The 14,899-nt window shown below is 41.9% G+C and overlaps 1 protein-coding gene across 6 annotated transcripts in view; it reads right to left on the minus strand.

Annotated features, from left to right (window-relative positions):
- Positions 1 to 14,518, minus strand: part of Ralgapb (Ral GTPase activating protein non-catalytic subunit beta) — an 88,944-nt gene extending 74,426 nt beyond the window's left edge. For 4 of the 6 annotated variants that reach the window (XM_021182625.3, XM_021182613.3, XM_029470710.2 and 1 more), the window contains exons 1-2: positions 14,260 to 14,518; positions 4,334 to 4,549 (exon numbers count right to left, since the gene is read on the minus strand). In XM_021182625.3, coding sequence (XP_021038284.1) covers positions 4,334 to 4,519 — 186 coding nt within the window. In that variant the 5' untranslated portion in view covers positions 4,520 to 4,549; positions 14,260 to 14,518. Of the gene's footprint in view, positions 1 to 4,333; positions 4,550 to 5,489; positions 5,694 to 13,914; positions 14,104 to 14,259 lie in introns of those variants that run through there. The other 2 variants (XM_085832664.1, XM_085832666.1) reach the window with 2 other exon arrangements.
- Between the last annotated feature and the right edge of the window lie 381 nt (positions 14,519 to 14,899).

Here is a 14,899-nt window from a genome sequence, read left to right on the forward strand (position 1 = left end):
CAAACAAACAAACAAGCAAGCAAACAAAGAAATTAAGATACTAAGAGAAAGGAAGAAAAAAAATCTCCCAACTTGGAAAAGAAAAGTAAAACTAAAGTCTACAGACATCAAAGCCTAGAATGTTTAAGTGAATTCCAGATAAAATTCTGGACAAATACTAAGCAGATGATCAGTAAACATTTAATAAAAGAGGATATGTGAGCACTGAGGACCAGGCTGCTCAAATAGACCAAGTCAAGCCAGTCAAGCTTTACTAACCAGCTCATTATGAGAAGAGCTGACAACTGTACAGTCACTACAGTTTAAAAAGGACCTTCATAAAAGTCACCATCACTGCAACCCTAGGTAACAGGTAAACTGTCCTCATTTCATACATCAAAAAATAAAACAGCATATTTAAATAATTCAGCCCACCATAGGTTCATGAAACCAATGAGAAACATGAACCTGGTTTCTCAAGTCACTAAGCCATTAACAGGTGTTCCTGGCATCAGGGTATTTTATCTCTAACAGGAAATGTGGCAAGAAATCCTTATGGACAAGGATGAAGACATAACTGCCTGCAGGATGTAGAATGGCCGGATTTATAAGTGGCCCAAATACCACACAGAACAATAACAGAATGAAGGTTCTGAAAGTATTTGGGGAAAGGGTGCCACTGGCTTATCAAAGGCCATATCAACTTCATGTTGTTGTTGCTGCTGCTGTTTGGTGATGCTAGGGATTAAACCCAGAGCGCTAAGCACAACAGGGAAGCACTCTACTGCTGAACTATACCACACCTACCTTGCCAAAACTTTTATTGAGGCCAAACATGGTTGATGTTGCCAGCACTCCCAGGTGCTAAGGCAGGGGGATCTCAAGTTCAAGGAAGCCTAAGCTACACAGTGAGCCCAAGACAGCCTGAACTAAACAGAAAGATCCTATCTCAAAATAATAATAATAATAATAACAACAACAACAATGAAAACAATGGGCAATTATCTGTAAACAACATGGACAAAAAGAATTGTCAGTTTGTTAAATATAATTTAGGATTCAAAAATACTTTAAAAACTTGAATCTGACAAAATAAATACCTATATTGAATTTTGGGGGTAGAGGATAGGTGGAATTGGGAAAGGGTCTCGTTAGATAGCCCTGGCTATCCTGACACTCTGGATTCTCTTGCCTAAGCCTGGGAATGCTCAAAAACAATTACAAAGGCTAAAGGTAGGACATTTATGGCTAGCAGCAACAAATGCTCAATAAAACTGTAACCACAGTGAAACTGTGACATATTCAGAGCAGGGGGTGTTGAATGTTAAACCACACAAGAAAACAGAGTATGAATGTGTTCATATGCTTGTGGGTTACATGCATGTGCCTGTGCCTGAGTGTAGATACCAGAGTCTACCTCAGGTGTCACTGCTCAGGTACTGTACCCCTTGCTTGTTGAGACAGTTGTGTCACTGACCTGGGGCTTGCATTTAGGCTACACTGGCTATAAGCCCTGAGATCCTCCTGTCTCTATCCCCAGTGCTGGGATGATAATAAAGTACATGCCACTATACTGTTTTGGATTTTTTGGTGGGTTTTGGCGATTTTTGTTTGTTTGTTTTTTGGTTTTGTTTCTGTTTTTGCATGGGTTCCACTATGTAGTCCTAGCTGTCCTAGAACTTTCTATGTAGACCAGGGTAAATTAAAGCTAGATTGCACAGCAAGCACTTTACCAACTAAGACCTCAAGTTCAAGGCAGCCTGAGCTATATAGCCATCTCCCCAGGTCAAAAAAGAAATCTTAAAAAGAGCCCTAGATCCCTAATTATTAGTTGAAAGAAAAAAGACAAGTGATGTTTGGGATAATGTCATAGTAGTTCAACTGTTCTAAAGGGAAAAACCCTTGATGACTCAGGGTAAAACCATTTGCTGCACATATCTGATAGCCTGAGGTGGATTCTAAGGACCAGAAGTAGAAGAAAAGACCTGATTTTCAAAACTTGTCCTCTAAACTCTTAATGTGCAAAATGGCACACATGCCTCCCTGTCCCCAACCTCCAACATAAACAATAATAAATAAAACTTGAAACCAAGTATCTTTCCATAATCTTCTGAGGGCAGTAAAGACAATAACTAAGGGCTATACTAGGTCACTTTCTATCTATCTACATGCCATCTCATCTCAGGAAAAGGCAGCAAGGATCACAACTAAAGCCAGAGAGGGGATCAGGGCTTTTGCAGGCCCTTTAATGAGAAAACTACAAAGACTGAAGGACTTCAACCTTTAGCAATCCTTGAGCAAGGGAGGATAAACAAACTGCCTTGAACTTGAGATCTCTCTGCTTTAGCACCTGGGAAGTCTGAAACATCATGAATGATCAAAATAAGAAGAGCTAGGCATGGTGGCTTATTCCTGTAATCCCAATACTTGAAGGACTGAGACAGGAGAATGACTGCAAATTTGAGACTACTCTGGTTACAGAGTGAGTTCTAGGTCAATCTGATCTAAAGAATAAGACCTTATCTTTAATAACTATAGTAATAATTATAATTATAATAAAGTAAGGCACTCCTATTGTAGCAAGAACAGCAAGGCTGACTCTATATAAATGCTGGGGGTCATGCAGCTGCAGAAGCATCTCCTGCAGGAGGACCTAACTGAGGACTGCCTGTGACACCAGCATTCCTGCAGGAGGACTTAACTGAGGACTGCCTGAGAGAGCAAGGGATTGCTGGTGCAAATAATGGCATCCAATCGGGAACTTCTGTTTAGAATAGATGCTTTCTTGGAACGAATGGGGGCGTGAGTGGAGGGTATTGAAGGAGCTTGCAGCAGTGCTCAGATGAGCTGCAGCATTTCTCCCTGTTCCCGGAGCCTGTGTCATTGACACTGCACCAACTCACCCCAACCCCCAAGAGCAGATAGAGATGTCCAGGGCAAAGGCAACAGCCTATAATCCAAGCACTTGGGAGGCAGAAGCAAGTGGATCTAAACTCGAGCCCAATCTGGTCTACAAAATGAATTCAAGGCCAACCAGGGATACAGTGAAACCCTGCTACCAAAAAAGGACAGGGTTTGAGAATAGGCCTAAAAAGCCTGCATGAACTTTCCTAAACAAAGGGGACAGAGTTCTAAACCTACATAGAATCATGCCATTCTCAGGGTTCCTTTACAACTTCCGACTGGGGTTTTATGTCAGCTTACTGCCCTGACCCCATGAACAGAAAACCAGTTCCAAACCAAGTTATTCCAGGAAGCCTTTAAACAGCAAGTTTAGGAACAGCAATTCCAAACTCAATTCCAACTACCCCACCTTACAACCAGAAGGGCATAGTTGTTCTGCATCACCCTTAAATCTGGAAACTAGGCTCAATAATCGTCAGAGTGAGGGACACAGGAGAGCTCAAGCTCAGCACATACATGTAGCATGGAAAATCCGACATAAGTGAGGCTTTCAGTGAGTGTCTACATATAAGCAAGGAAGGGGACAATGCTAGCTACTTTTGTCAGCTTGAAACAAGGTATAGTCATCTTCAAGAAGGTAACCTCAATTGAAAATGTTTCTTAATTACTGATGGGGGAGGGCCCAACTCACTGTAGGTGGTGCCACCTTAGGCTGGTGGTCCTGGGATCTATAAGAAAGCCAGTAAGCAGCACCCCTCCATGGCCTCTGCATCAGCTCCTGCCTCCAGGTTCCTGCACTGTTTGAGTTCCTGCCTTGGTTTTCCTCAATGGACTCTGCAAGCTAGATAATCTCTTCCCTCCTCAGGTTGCTTTTGGTCATAGTGTTTCATCACAACAATAGTATTCCTAACTAAGACAGGGACTTCCAAACAGAAACAGAAATGGAGATCTGAAAACTGAGCCTAGCACTTAAGGGTCTGACACTTGATTCTCTGTCTTAACCACTCGGCTCACATGAAGGGGGCCAGTGCGAAGTCTCAGCAGCAAAAAAAGGCACAACCCTTTCTTTTTATCTCCCATAGGCCCAAGTCCCAGCTAAGAATCCAAATGAGATAAAAACAGAGAACTTTCACTACATTGGGCAGCAATCCATTAAAAAGTCCACACTGTAACAATGCAGTGTTCCTGCAGAGGACCCAAGTTTGATTCCCATCCACCATGCCAGGCGGATCACAACTGCTGCTAACTCCAGTTGCAGAGGAATCCAGCAACCCTGGCTTTCATAAGCATCTGCACTCGTGTATACACACTCACACTCAAGACTACATACAGATACAAAATTAAAAGTAATAAAACTATTTTTATTATTTTTTAAAAGTCAACACTAAATAAGTTTTTTAGTAATCAATGCATACTTTTACACAATAGAATAAAATGAAGAAACACTTACTTCTTTGTCAGTTTTTAATAAACTCTCACTACCAGCCACTGAAGAAGTACCTAATGCCTGCCCAAGAGGACGGACCACTGCATTCGCCACCTCTCGCCCAACACTCTCTGGATAGCTGTGTAGCACACTGGTATGGCCTTGATCATTCTGAATCACCAAATGCAGTGACCGCCACTCAGAGTACATTGTGCCACTAAAGTACTATCCAAATGGCACCTGAAAAGACAAAACAGTTATGCATGTCAAATTATGTTTATTGCTAATATAAGAAAAAGATGTATAAACAGCAGCATAATTAAATAACATGTTGTTTCACAAAAAATAATAATAATAATAATAATAATGATAATAAATAACTAGAGGGACTCAGATGCTTGCTACTATTCCAGAGGGCCAGAGTTCAATCCTCAGCACTTTCAGCCAGTGGTTTACTTCCTCTAACTCCATTTCAGGGAATCTAATGTCCTCTGGTGGCCTCCAAAAACACTAGCACTCCTAGGTATATACTCCCCACACACGTGCATAATTAAAAATAAAAGTAATTTTTAAAATGTATCTTAATGTTCTGAGCTATCTAAAAGCTTCCTTGGGAGATGAGGTGACAAGCTAGCCCAAGAAGTAGTTGGATGAGCACCTACACTACACTACTGCTTCTGAGTAGATTCAAAGCCAGTCTATGCAATTTAGCAAGACTTGTCTCAAAACAACATTTTTTAAATACAAATAGTCTGAGAATATACATCAGCGATAGAATACCTGCCTAGCATGCCTCAAGGCCTTAGATGCAAATACCAGTACTGGAAAGAAAACACGAGAGAGAGAGAGAGAGAGAGAGAGAGAGAGAGAGAGAGAGAGAGAGAGAGAGAGAGAGAGAGAGAGAGAGAGAGAGAAAGAAGAAGAAGAAGAAGAAGAAGAAGAAGAAGAAGAAGAAGAAGAAGAAGAAGAAGAAGAAGAAGAAGAAGAAAAGGAGGAGGAGGAGGAAGAGGAGGAGGAGGAAGAGGAGGAGGAGGAGGGAGAAATGAAAAAACAAAAAACAAATAAAACAGAAAAACAGCTCCAGAACTCTACCACAACATAAGGACATTTCCGACATTTCCCTTTCAACAACAGTCCTAAGACAGAAAATAATGCTAAGGGTGACTTTATGTGTACATACAGTCTCTTAGGTTTTCTTTCAATGTTCTTCACACTTAAGTTTTATGCTCATCTGGAATTTACTTCTACAAATGATGTAAGAAAGGCTGTCTTTCAGATATGCAGTTGGGTTTGGTATCATCTATTCAAAATACATCCTTAGTGTCTTCCATCCCTCTGTCTCTTACAACCTTTCCATCTCTTCTTCTGCATAGCTTCTTGAGCCCTGAGGAGAGAGTTTGATGAAGACATCCCATTTAGGACTGAGTGTCCCAAAGAGTCTCACTCTCTGCACACTGACCAGATGTGGGTGTCTCTCTCCAAATGTCAACAGCTTGTAAAGGAAAAATCAAGTGTTCTCTAATGGAATCTCAGCAGGTACATAAATCACACTTAACAGTAGGCCTCATGTCCAAAACAAAAACGAACCCAAATATGTTTGTGTGGAATTGTTTTGGTCTTATATTGCTGTGACTAAGCATTTTTATGCTACTAGTCTTTTGCTTGTATTGTCATAGTTTTAGATTTTGTGTTTTATAGGTTTTGTTTGTGTCTGTATATGTCTGTGTCTGTGTGTTTCTTACGCTTTCGCATTTTGTTTTGGCCTTTTATATTCTGGTTTGTTTCCCTTTTTATTTGCCTATTTGTTTTCTAAAGAGAGAAAATGAAGGCATGGGGTTGGATGGGTCAGGAGGTAAGGAGGATCTGGGGGATGAGGGAGGGGAAACCATAACCAGAATACGTTGAATGAATTTTAATTTAAAAAATCCTATCTCATTAAATTGAAGTAACATTTTTGTCATGTACTATGCCAATAACATGATTTAATTCCAGTAGCTTTACAGAATCTTTTACAATTGCAAAGAATCTCTCCCTATCCTTCATTTTAAAGTATTTATTGCCTATTCCAAGGCATCTGTCCTTTTATATAGAATGTATGGGTTTTTCTCTAATTCAAAAAAATGTATAAATAAAATTGCTAGAAATCTAATTGTCTGCATACTATGCTGGGGATCAAACCCAGGGCTTTGCACATGTCAGGCAACTTCTCTACCACTAAGCCACAATTCCAGGCCTTGAAACTGCTTACAGCATTGTGTCCCACAGTCCTTGCCTCCAAGCTCCAGCTTCAAAGGACTAGTGATAGCTGCTCAGGAACTACCAATTCCATCAACTTCTACAACTGTTTCTGCCTCTCCTATTGGTAATTTTAACCTATATGATGAAGTCCAGTCCAGATTCATCCTTCTGCTAAAATTTTGACTCCAAAACCATCTCCTCCTTGTTCTGAGTGCCTATTGATCTGTTTAGAGAGTTTCACATTCAATTATTCAATAGTTGTGTATAGGTTCTCCACTAGGAAATTTCAGTCTTCAGTAGAAATCTCAACTCCTTACCTACATTGCGTATTAGATATTTGAGAATGTCAAGGTTTGCTGTACCAGTGAGGAAAGAGAGTTTAGTAAATATTCTATTTTACTAAAGTATGCCCAAAATTTTATACTATCATATATATTTCAAATTCTATATATACTTCAAGCTAAGTTATTATAAAATTACATCTCCAAATGTTAAAAGAAAATAGTTAAAATTAAAACTGATGTTATAAATTATTATTACAGGACACAAAAGTTTTTGGGAGGTTTTGTTTTTATTTTTTGTTTTTCTAGACAGGGTTTCTCTGTGTAATAGCCCTGGCTGTCCTGGACTCGCTTTGTAGACCAGGCTGACCTTGAACTCACAGAGATCTGCCTACCTCTGCCTCCTGAGTGCTGGAACTAAAGGTGTGCGTCCCCATGCCTGGCTGAAATAAAAGTTTTAAGAAAGCAATTTTTTTAATTTTGAAAAAGTTATACTATCTATCAAATTCCATATAAACATAAAAATTATCTATGATACGTTAGCTGGAAAAAGCAATCTCCTGTGCCTCAACTTTAGAAATTCTGATTGAGTAGGTTTAGGCTAGAACATGAGGTCATCATTTTTTTTTAAGATTTATTTTTGTTTTACATACATGAGTGTTTTACCTGCATGAATGTCTATGCAGCTAGCAATGCAATGACCAAAAAATTCATGGAAAAGACTACTTTTGATACAAAGAGTGAACTGAAAACCAGGTAGGTTCAGGGTACAAGAAGGATATCGAACATACAAATTGGACACTGATTACAAGAAAACTGGGTACTCAATGAGAGTAAGAAAGGGCAATCATAAAAGAAAAGACAGCAATAACAGGGAATAGAGTATAATGGCACACACCTGTGATTCTAACACTTGAAAGACCAAGTTCAAAGTAAGATCCTTCTATTAAAAAAAAAAAAAAAACAAGAAGAAAAACAAAAAGTAAACAGGACTGGAGAAATGGCTCAGCAGTTAAAACACTTACCACTCTTCCAAAGGACCTGAGTTCAAACCCAAGCACCCATATTAAGCAGGTCACAACTGCCTGTAACTCAAGCTCTAGGAATCTGATACTGATACTCTCTTCTAGACCCCATGGATACCTGCACACCTATGGCATATACTCACAGATATACACAGTGACTAACTGACAGACATACAGACACACACACACACAATTTTTCTAATGTTTTAAAACAAATCCACATCTGGAACAAGATGCTCAGAGTGGAAAGGGAAGAAGATTATATTGTAGATGATAATAGGATTTTATTTGAAAAAGGCCAGACATGGTGGTATATGCTTTTAATCTCAGAGCTAGGAAAGTAGAGGCAGGTTTATCCATGTGAGTTCAGGCCAGCCTGGTCTATATAGTGAGTTCTAGGCTTGAAGTGAGACCCTGCCTTAAAAAAATAAATACCTTTTTTTTCCATTAATTTAAATAATTTTTAAAATGTAAGCAATGCCCAATTTTGAAGGGGTTTGAAAGGCAGGATTAGAGATTTATAATTAATTCAGTAAAAACTGGAGGCAAGGCCTGTGAGATGACTCAGCAAGGCTAAGGACCTAAATTCAACCCACAGGATCCACGTGGTAAAAGGAGAGAACAGAATCCTACAAGTTGTCCTCTAACCAAATATGCACAATGGCATACGCTCGCTCAATTAAAAAATAAAAGTAAAAAACTAAAGACAGACTGTGTCCACATAAACTAAAACTTTGCAACAAGAAAAAGTGTAAGTACATCCAACTGCAGATATGGGATACAGAAAATGAAACCAGAAGCTACCCTCCAAGGAAGATATACCCTAGAGGCACAATGCATCTGCCCCTTCTGCAATTACACCACTGCACTCCTGTACAGCATTCCAGAAGAATTCTACACACCTTATCTGTCCAAACCAGTGCGTGTAATACAGGGACGGAATAACTATCTGGAAAGAAGTCGGTAAACCCACTTCCTAAATACCAATCTAGAGATATTCCAGGGGGTTAAGTGTAGGTTTAAAACTGTCACACACATCTCTATCAGGATTAGATATTAGAGTGTGCAGCTGTGGGGAGTTGTGCCAGAAGTAAATACTACAGGAACAAGATAAAGTGCACCCTGTTGATCACTAGTTTCCTTCTTAACTCCACATGGACCCTTTTCAAAGTATCTTCTCTCAAGGTTGTCATTGTATGACTTTGTGCTGCTTACAACTTACAGCTTGGAAGCACCCCATATGTAAGTTCAGTCTAAATGACAATACCCAAAACAAGCAATATAGTGGTGACCCACAAAGGCTACAACCTAATATTAGTCACATCAACTGACTCAAACACTAGTCACCCCATGTATTCTATACAGCAAACACAGTAATAAACTATTCCAAAAGAGCTTCAAGTCAAACTATAAAGGACAATTGTTTGCAAACTTCCTGAAGTAAATCTAAGTATCGGTTGTATCACTAAGCAAATGTTATTAAACACCTGTATTATCAGGTTGTCCTAGGATTTAGGTTTGTAGCTATAAACAGAACACAATGACTAAGACAAAGTTTTATAATGATTAAGACAGAAATCAATGAGACATTATCACAAAATAGCATTTAATATGATCAATGATGTGATCAGCTACTAGGCAGCAGATTAGAAGTACCTGAGATCTTGACTTGATAATAACATGCCTTTGTGTAACTGGAATTGACCAATTTCCAAGAATTTTCACAGGTTGCTTCATTTTATTCCAACAACTACCTTAGGCTTCTTAAGTTAGAAAGACTTACTAGCCATTTGGAAAGGACACACATAAGACTACCACTCATTTGGGGTCACATTATGTAACAGCAACATTGGGACAAGAAACTCTACCTCTTGCCTCAAGGGCCAATGCTTCTGACTCTGTGCCTCACACATGACCTTGGACAAGTCACTCTACGTTTACTTTCATAGTCTCCCTGTTTCTAAAATGGGTGAGCACCTTCAGTGCCTATCTAGAGAGACTTGAGAGAAGATCAAATAAAGCAGCCTAAGTCAACAACATACTTGAGGAAATATAAAGAAAGGTGCATGTTAAACAGGGTAAAGGGTAGCAGTGTGCTATATAGAGTGTCACTGGATCTTAAGGGAAAAGTGCACACAAACTCATCCATATAATGTTATGACAGAAGGACCACGTTTCTTAACTCTATTGTGGTCTTAATGACTCTACAAGGCAAACATTCATCAAGATGGCACTTAAAAAGGTGGGGTGGGGGGAATGGTGTCACCTATGCACTAGACTGTAACTGCTAAGGATCCTATCAAGCTCTTGAATTACAGGAGAGAGACAACTTCTGCCTGCATTTCTTCCCAGAGGAAAAAAAAACAGATGGTTTTTGCTAGTCTATGAAAGAAAATATAAATACACTCCTAGCCCCCAGCCAGAACTATCAAAACTGTTCCGGACTAATATTTCCAGTATCATAACTACTGGCATAGATAACTATTAATTTAGAACTCAGTTCCTTTATTGCATTTGAAGTGTTTAGTAGGCATACAGAATTATCACAGTGTACTGGACTGATCAGACATGACAGAAAATTCTATTTCACAGAGATGCTTAAGGCACGATGCTTTTTATTGCAATTCTAACTACAGAACTTAAGTACTTATAGCAACTTACCTCCAGTTGCTATAACAAAATGCATGTCACATACCAAACACTCACTACCATTCTAATCTTAAATAGATAAATACAGATTACACTTTTCAGCTTTCCCATTCCAATTGTCTGTCAACAAAGAGTGTGTCACATGAGGGACAGCAGGGACGACATGGAAGAGGACACAGTCTAGGGGAAAGGCTGGTGTTTCCAGTCCTGAGGAGCCTAGAAGCTTTAGCACAATCTATCTATAAAAAGTTAAAACTAAACTATATAGATACTACCTCTAAAACATCTTGGGAAAAGGAGGTGAGATAGGTTCTCACTATACACCTCAGGGTGGCCTCAAACTTGTCCCAATCTGCCTGCTTTATCAGAGATTATAGGTGTGAGCAGAACAGCCAGCTTAAAACTTTATCTTATACCACAAGAACCAGTCATTCTGTCTAAAAGACCTTTGTCCATGATACAGTGGAAGTCAGCTCAAAACTTTAACCTCAAGCTTTAAAAACTGACTTTCTTCCACGTGCCAAGACCAGAACTGGAAACTCTGTCTGTACCTGATAAGAGAATAAGGCCAAGTTTCTTGAGAGGCTGAATTTAACACCTTTCATCCCATCACTTTCTCTATTAGCCTCAGCCTAAACACCAAGCAAACCGTATATAAGAGTGAGACAAGAGAACCTTCCCCTAACAATACTACACTGCTAAAATTACTTTATGAAATATGTCTTTTTATCCAATCTATACACATCACATTTAACTGGGGAGAAATGCTAGGCATGCTGGTATAGGCCTGCAATTCCAGCTACTTAGGAAGCTGAGCCAGAAGGACCCTAAGTTCAAGGCCTGCTTAAGCTACAGACTAAGTTCAAGGTCAACCCAGATAGCTTGGTATGACCTTGTTTCAAAATAAAAAATTATAGCTAGGTATGGTGGCACATGCCTTTAACCTCTCAGGAGGTAGAGACATACAAACCTCCATGAATTCAAGAACATCATGGTCTACATAGCCATTTCTAGGTTAGCCAGGGCTACATAGTAAAACAGTATTCAGAAAAAATAATAATAAAAATTAAAAAAAATGTATACACACACATAAAATAAAATGGGAATCAAGACACAGTGGTACAGCACTTGCATAGAAGGTCTGTACTCAACCCCCAGTACCAATCTAAAAAGACAGGGGTAGGGGGACTCTTCATTGTAAACAAACTTCTTCATAATGACCTTATAATATTTAATCTACTTAATCTCATATGGCTTTAAGAATAACCAAGAACAAAGAACTAGAGAATTGACTCAGTGGTTAAGAGCACTTACTGGCTGCTCTGGCCGAGCACCCACGTTCAAGTTCCAGCAACTGCATGGAAGCACACAACCCTGTGGAACTTCAGTTCCAGAGGACCTGACACCTTCCTCTGGCCTCTGCAAGCACCAGACATCCAAGTAGTGCACATACATGCATGCAATCAAAATGCCCATAAACATAAAAATAAATTTTACCAAAAAAGGGGGCGGTACTAAAAACAGAAGCAATGTGAATTATTGCACTGACTTCCTTTTAAACTGGTAAGCATGTGCAGCAATGGCAGTTCAGACATTATGTAATAAACTACACGGAGTCTGTCAGTTGCTCTGATACAGAGTTTGACTGTCTCCCATCAGATGGGATGAACATAACTGAGAACTATCCCATCTGCGTGTGTTGATACATACAAGGCAATAGCATTTAGACAACACTTCTTTTAGACAATGAGGAAAGACCACATGCAAAAAAGACCCAATGGCAATAAAAAGTCTCTCACTATAGAATAGACTGTCTACATGGGAGTTAACAATAAAATTCACCAATGTTCTTGTTTTGTTTGTTTTTGTGTGTTGATTGGTTGGGTGGAGGTTTACTTGAGGCGGGCCTCTGTATGGAGCCCTGGCTATCCTGTCACTAACTCACTGTGCAGAGCAGGCTGGCCTTAAACTCAGAGATGCACCTGCTTCTTCCTCCTGAGTGCAGGGATTAAAGGTGTGTGCCACCTCACCCAGCTAAACCAACCAATGTTGCTGGAACATGGTCTTACATCGTGCCTTGTCATGGATAAGAATTTAACATTTTATTCATCTGCTGAATAAATGAATAAACCTAACTAGAGTATTCCTAAGGAAAAAGGAAAAAACCCTAATGTTAAGAACAGCAAATATCTTTTATAAAAACAGAAAACAGATGCCTCTGTGGCATGAGGTCTATGACATAAAGGGACTAAACATTATATTCAAAAAAGGTTTGTTGGCCTCGATGTCAAAGTACTCCGAGAGAGACCAAGAAAAGCATGGTCCCTGCCATCAAAACCTTACAGAAGAGCTAGGAGTACAATACAGAAAAACATGTGGTCAGCTACTCTACAATAATGCCAAGGTGGGCAGGGCTCAGGGGAGGCAGAGGATCTTGAAGGGACTGTTGAGAGCTGGGCAATAGACAGAACTGATGCATAAGATAAAGTGTATGTGTTCGGGTAGGGTGCTGAGAAAACACGGAGGACTGTCTTGTAGAAAGAACAGTGTATGCAAAAGTCCAGAGGCTACAGAAACCAGAACCATGAGTGCCGTATATTAAGGGAAATTGCAAAACAACAGTTTTTGCAAGGAATGTATACATTTTTTAAAAGCTCAGCTAAGAATCCATAATTAGGTCTCACCCTCAAGGAGGCCTACCTACCAAAGGGGTGGTAGTCTGTGGATCTAAGGAAAAGTTCTCTCTTAGCGAACAGCTACCATCCTAGCACTCAGGAGGCTGAGGCAGAGAAATGGAGAGTTCCAGCAATAGAACAAGGGCGCGCTGGGGGGAAGGGAGTGACAATGTGAATCTCTGCCAGTAGAATCCACAATCTTAACAAGCATCCTCCTGCACACATAAACTAGAGAGGCACTGTCAGACCTCTGAGATTACATGCTTTCACAGTTGTCAAACCTTACTATAGCCCAGAACCACTAGGGATCTCCGGAAAGACAAATACTAGAAAGATAATAGTAGAAAGATACTAGTATTTGTCTCCCCCTACCCTCTAGGCATGGTGGCTTAATTAGTTTGGGGTGCTATGGCACCAGGAATCTTTTCAAAACTCCCCAAGTGATTTTTACCGTGCATCAAAGTTGGACATCCAATGACCTAATTGGTTAAGAACCTGGATCGGACTGTCAAGGCTGCTTGGGTTCAAATTACCCAGCTCTATGACCTTGGGCACCAAAGGCGCCCGATCGCTCTGGGCCTCGGTTGCCTGGTCCGTAGAATGGGGTAACAGTCCTGCCGTGCAAGGTGCTCAAGTTCCCCATCTGGCCTGGGCCTGGCGGACAGCAAGCATTTGCGGAGGGTGGCTGTTTACTCTCCTCGCAAGCGTCACCGTGCCCGGGGCAGTAGCATCCTCACCGGACAGCAGCAACTCCACCTGCCCCTCGGTGGACCGCATCCTCCCCGGAGTTGCCGCAGCCACTCCAGACCCGCCCCTGTCCCCAGGCTGCCAGGGGAGCGCTCCGCCAGTCCGACCCTCCCGGGTTCGCTCACACCCGGTAGAATCCGCGGGCCAGGACTGTGCTCCCGCGCCCGGTGCGGCCACTTCAGAACCCAGGAATGCGCCCGCCGACGCTCGGCCCCGGGAGCAGCGGAGGTTCAAAGAGCCCCTGCCTCAGTAGCTGCCGAGGAGAGGAAAAAAAAAAAAAAAAAAAGCACGGCGAGAGGGGAGGGTCCGGCCGCACCGCGCCGGCCGCCGCGTACCTGAGGCGACGGGCGGGGCCCGCATCGCTGGGCGGGCGCACCGCGGGCCGCACTCGGCCTGCCGCCTCACGCGACCTGCGCCATCCGGCCCGCGCTGCCACTGCCCCGGCCGGCCCTCCACCGGCAGTCAGTCCGTCCACCCGTCAGTGACTCTCCCAGGGCGCCCAGGGGACGACGAACACCGGTCGCTTGGCCGGCCGGCTGGGCTCCGTTCAAGCAACTTCCGACTGCCAGGGGCGGTGGCGTCAAATAATTCCCCCGCCGAAGGGACTACTGCGCCTGCGCGGCGCAGCTGACCCGCGACTTCTGAAGGGACCGGGTGGGCAGCGTCAAATAAGTCTCCGAGCCTGGAGCCGGAAGCTGCGCGTGCGCAGCTGTCCCAGAGGGCCGCGCGAAGCGCGATTGCCCACACCGCCCCCTTTCGGGCTCCGGTGAAGTGGGAGGAGTAAAGTGACGGACACTTACGTCATCGCGGTGCGGGCTCCAGAAGCAATCTGGCTTCTACTTGTTCTTAGTGCAGAAGAGTAAGGGGCTTCTCTCTGAAAAGTTGGCTACCATTCAGGCTAAAGGAATGTCTCACATCCCAGCACTGTAGCTCTTCCTTTGCCCAGCCCCTTATTACATGGGCGCAGCATTATTA

The sequence above is a fragment of the Mus caroli genome, unplaced genomic scaffold (genome assembly GCF_978045245.1).
Source record: "Mus caroli unplaced genomic scaffold, Mus_caroli_1 scaffold_2, whole genome shotgun sequence".
NCBI lineage: Eukaryota > Metazoa > Chordata > Mammalia > Rodentia > Muridae > Mus > Mus caroli.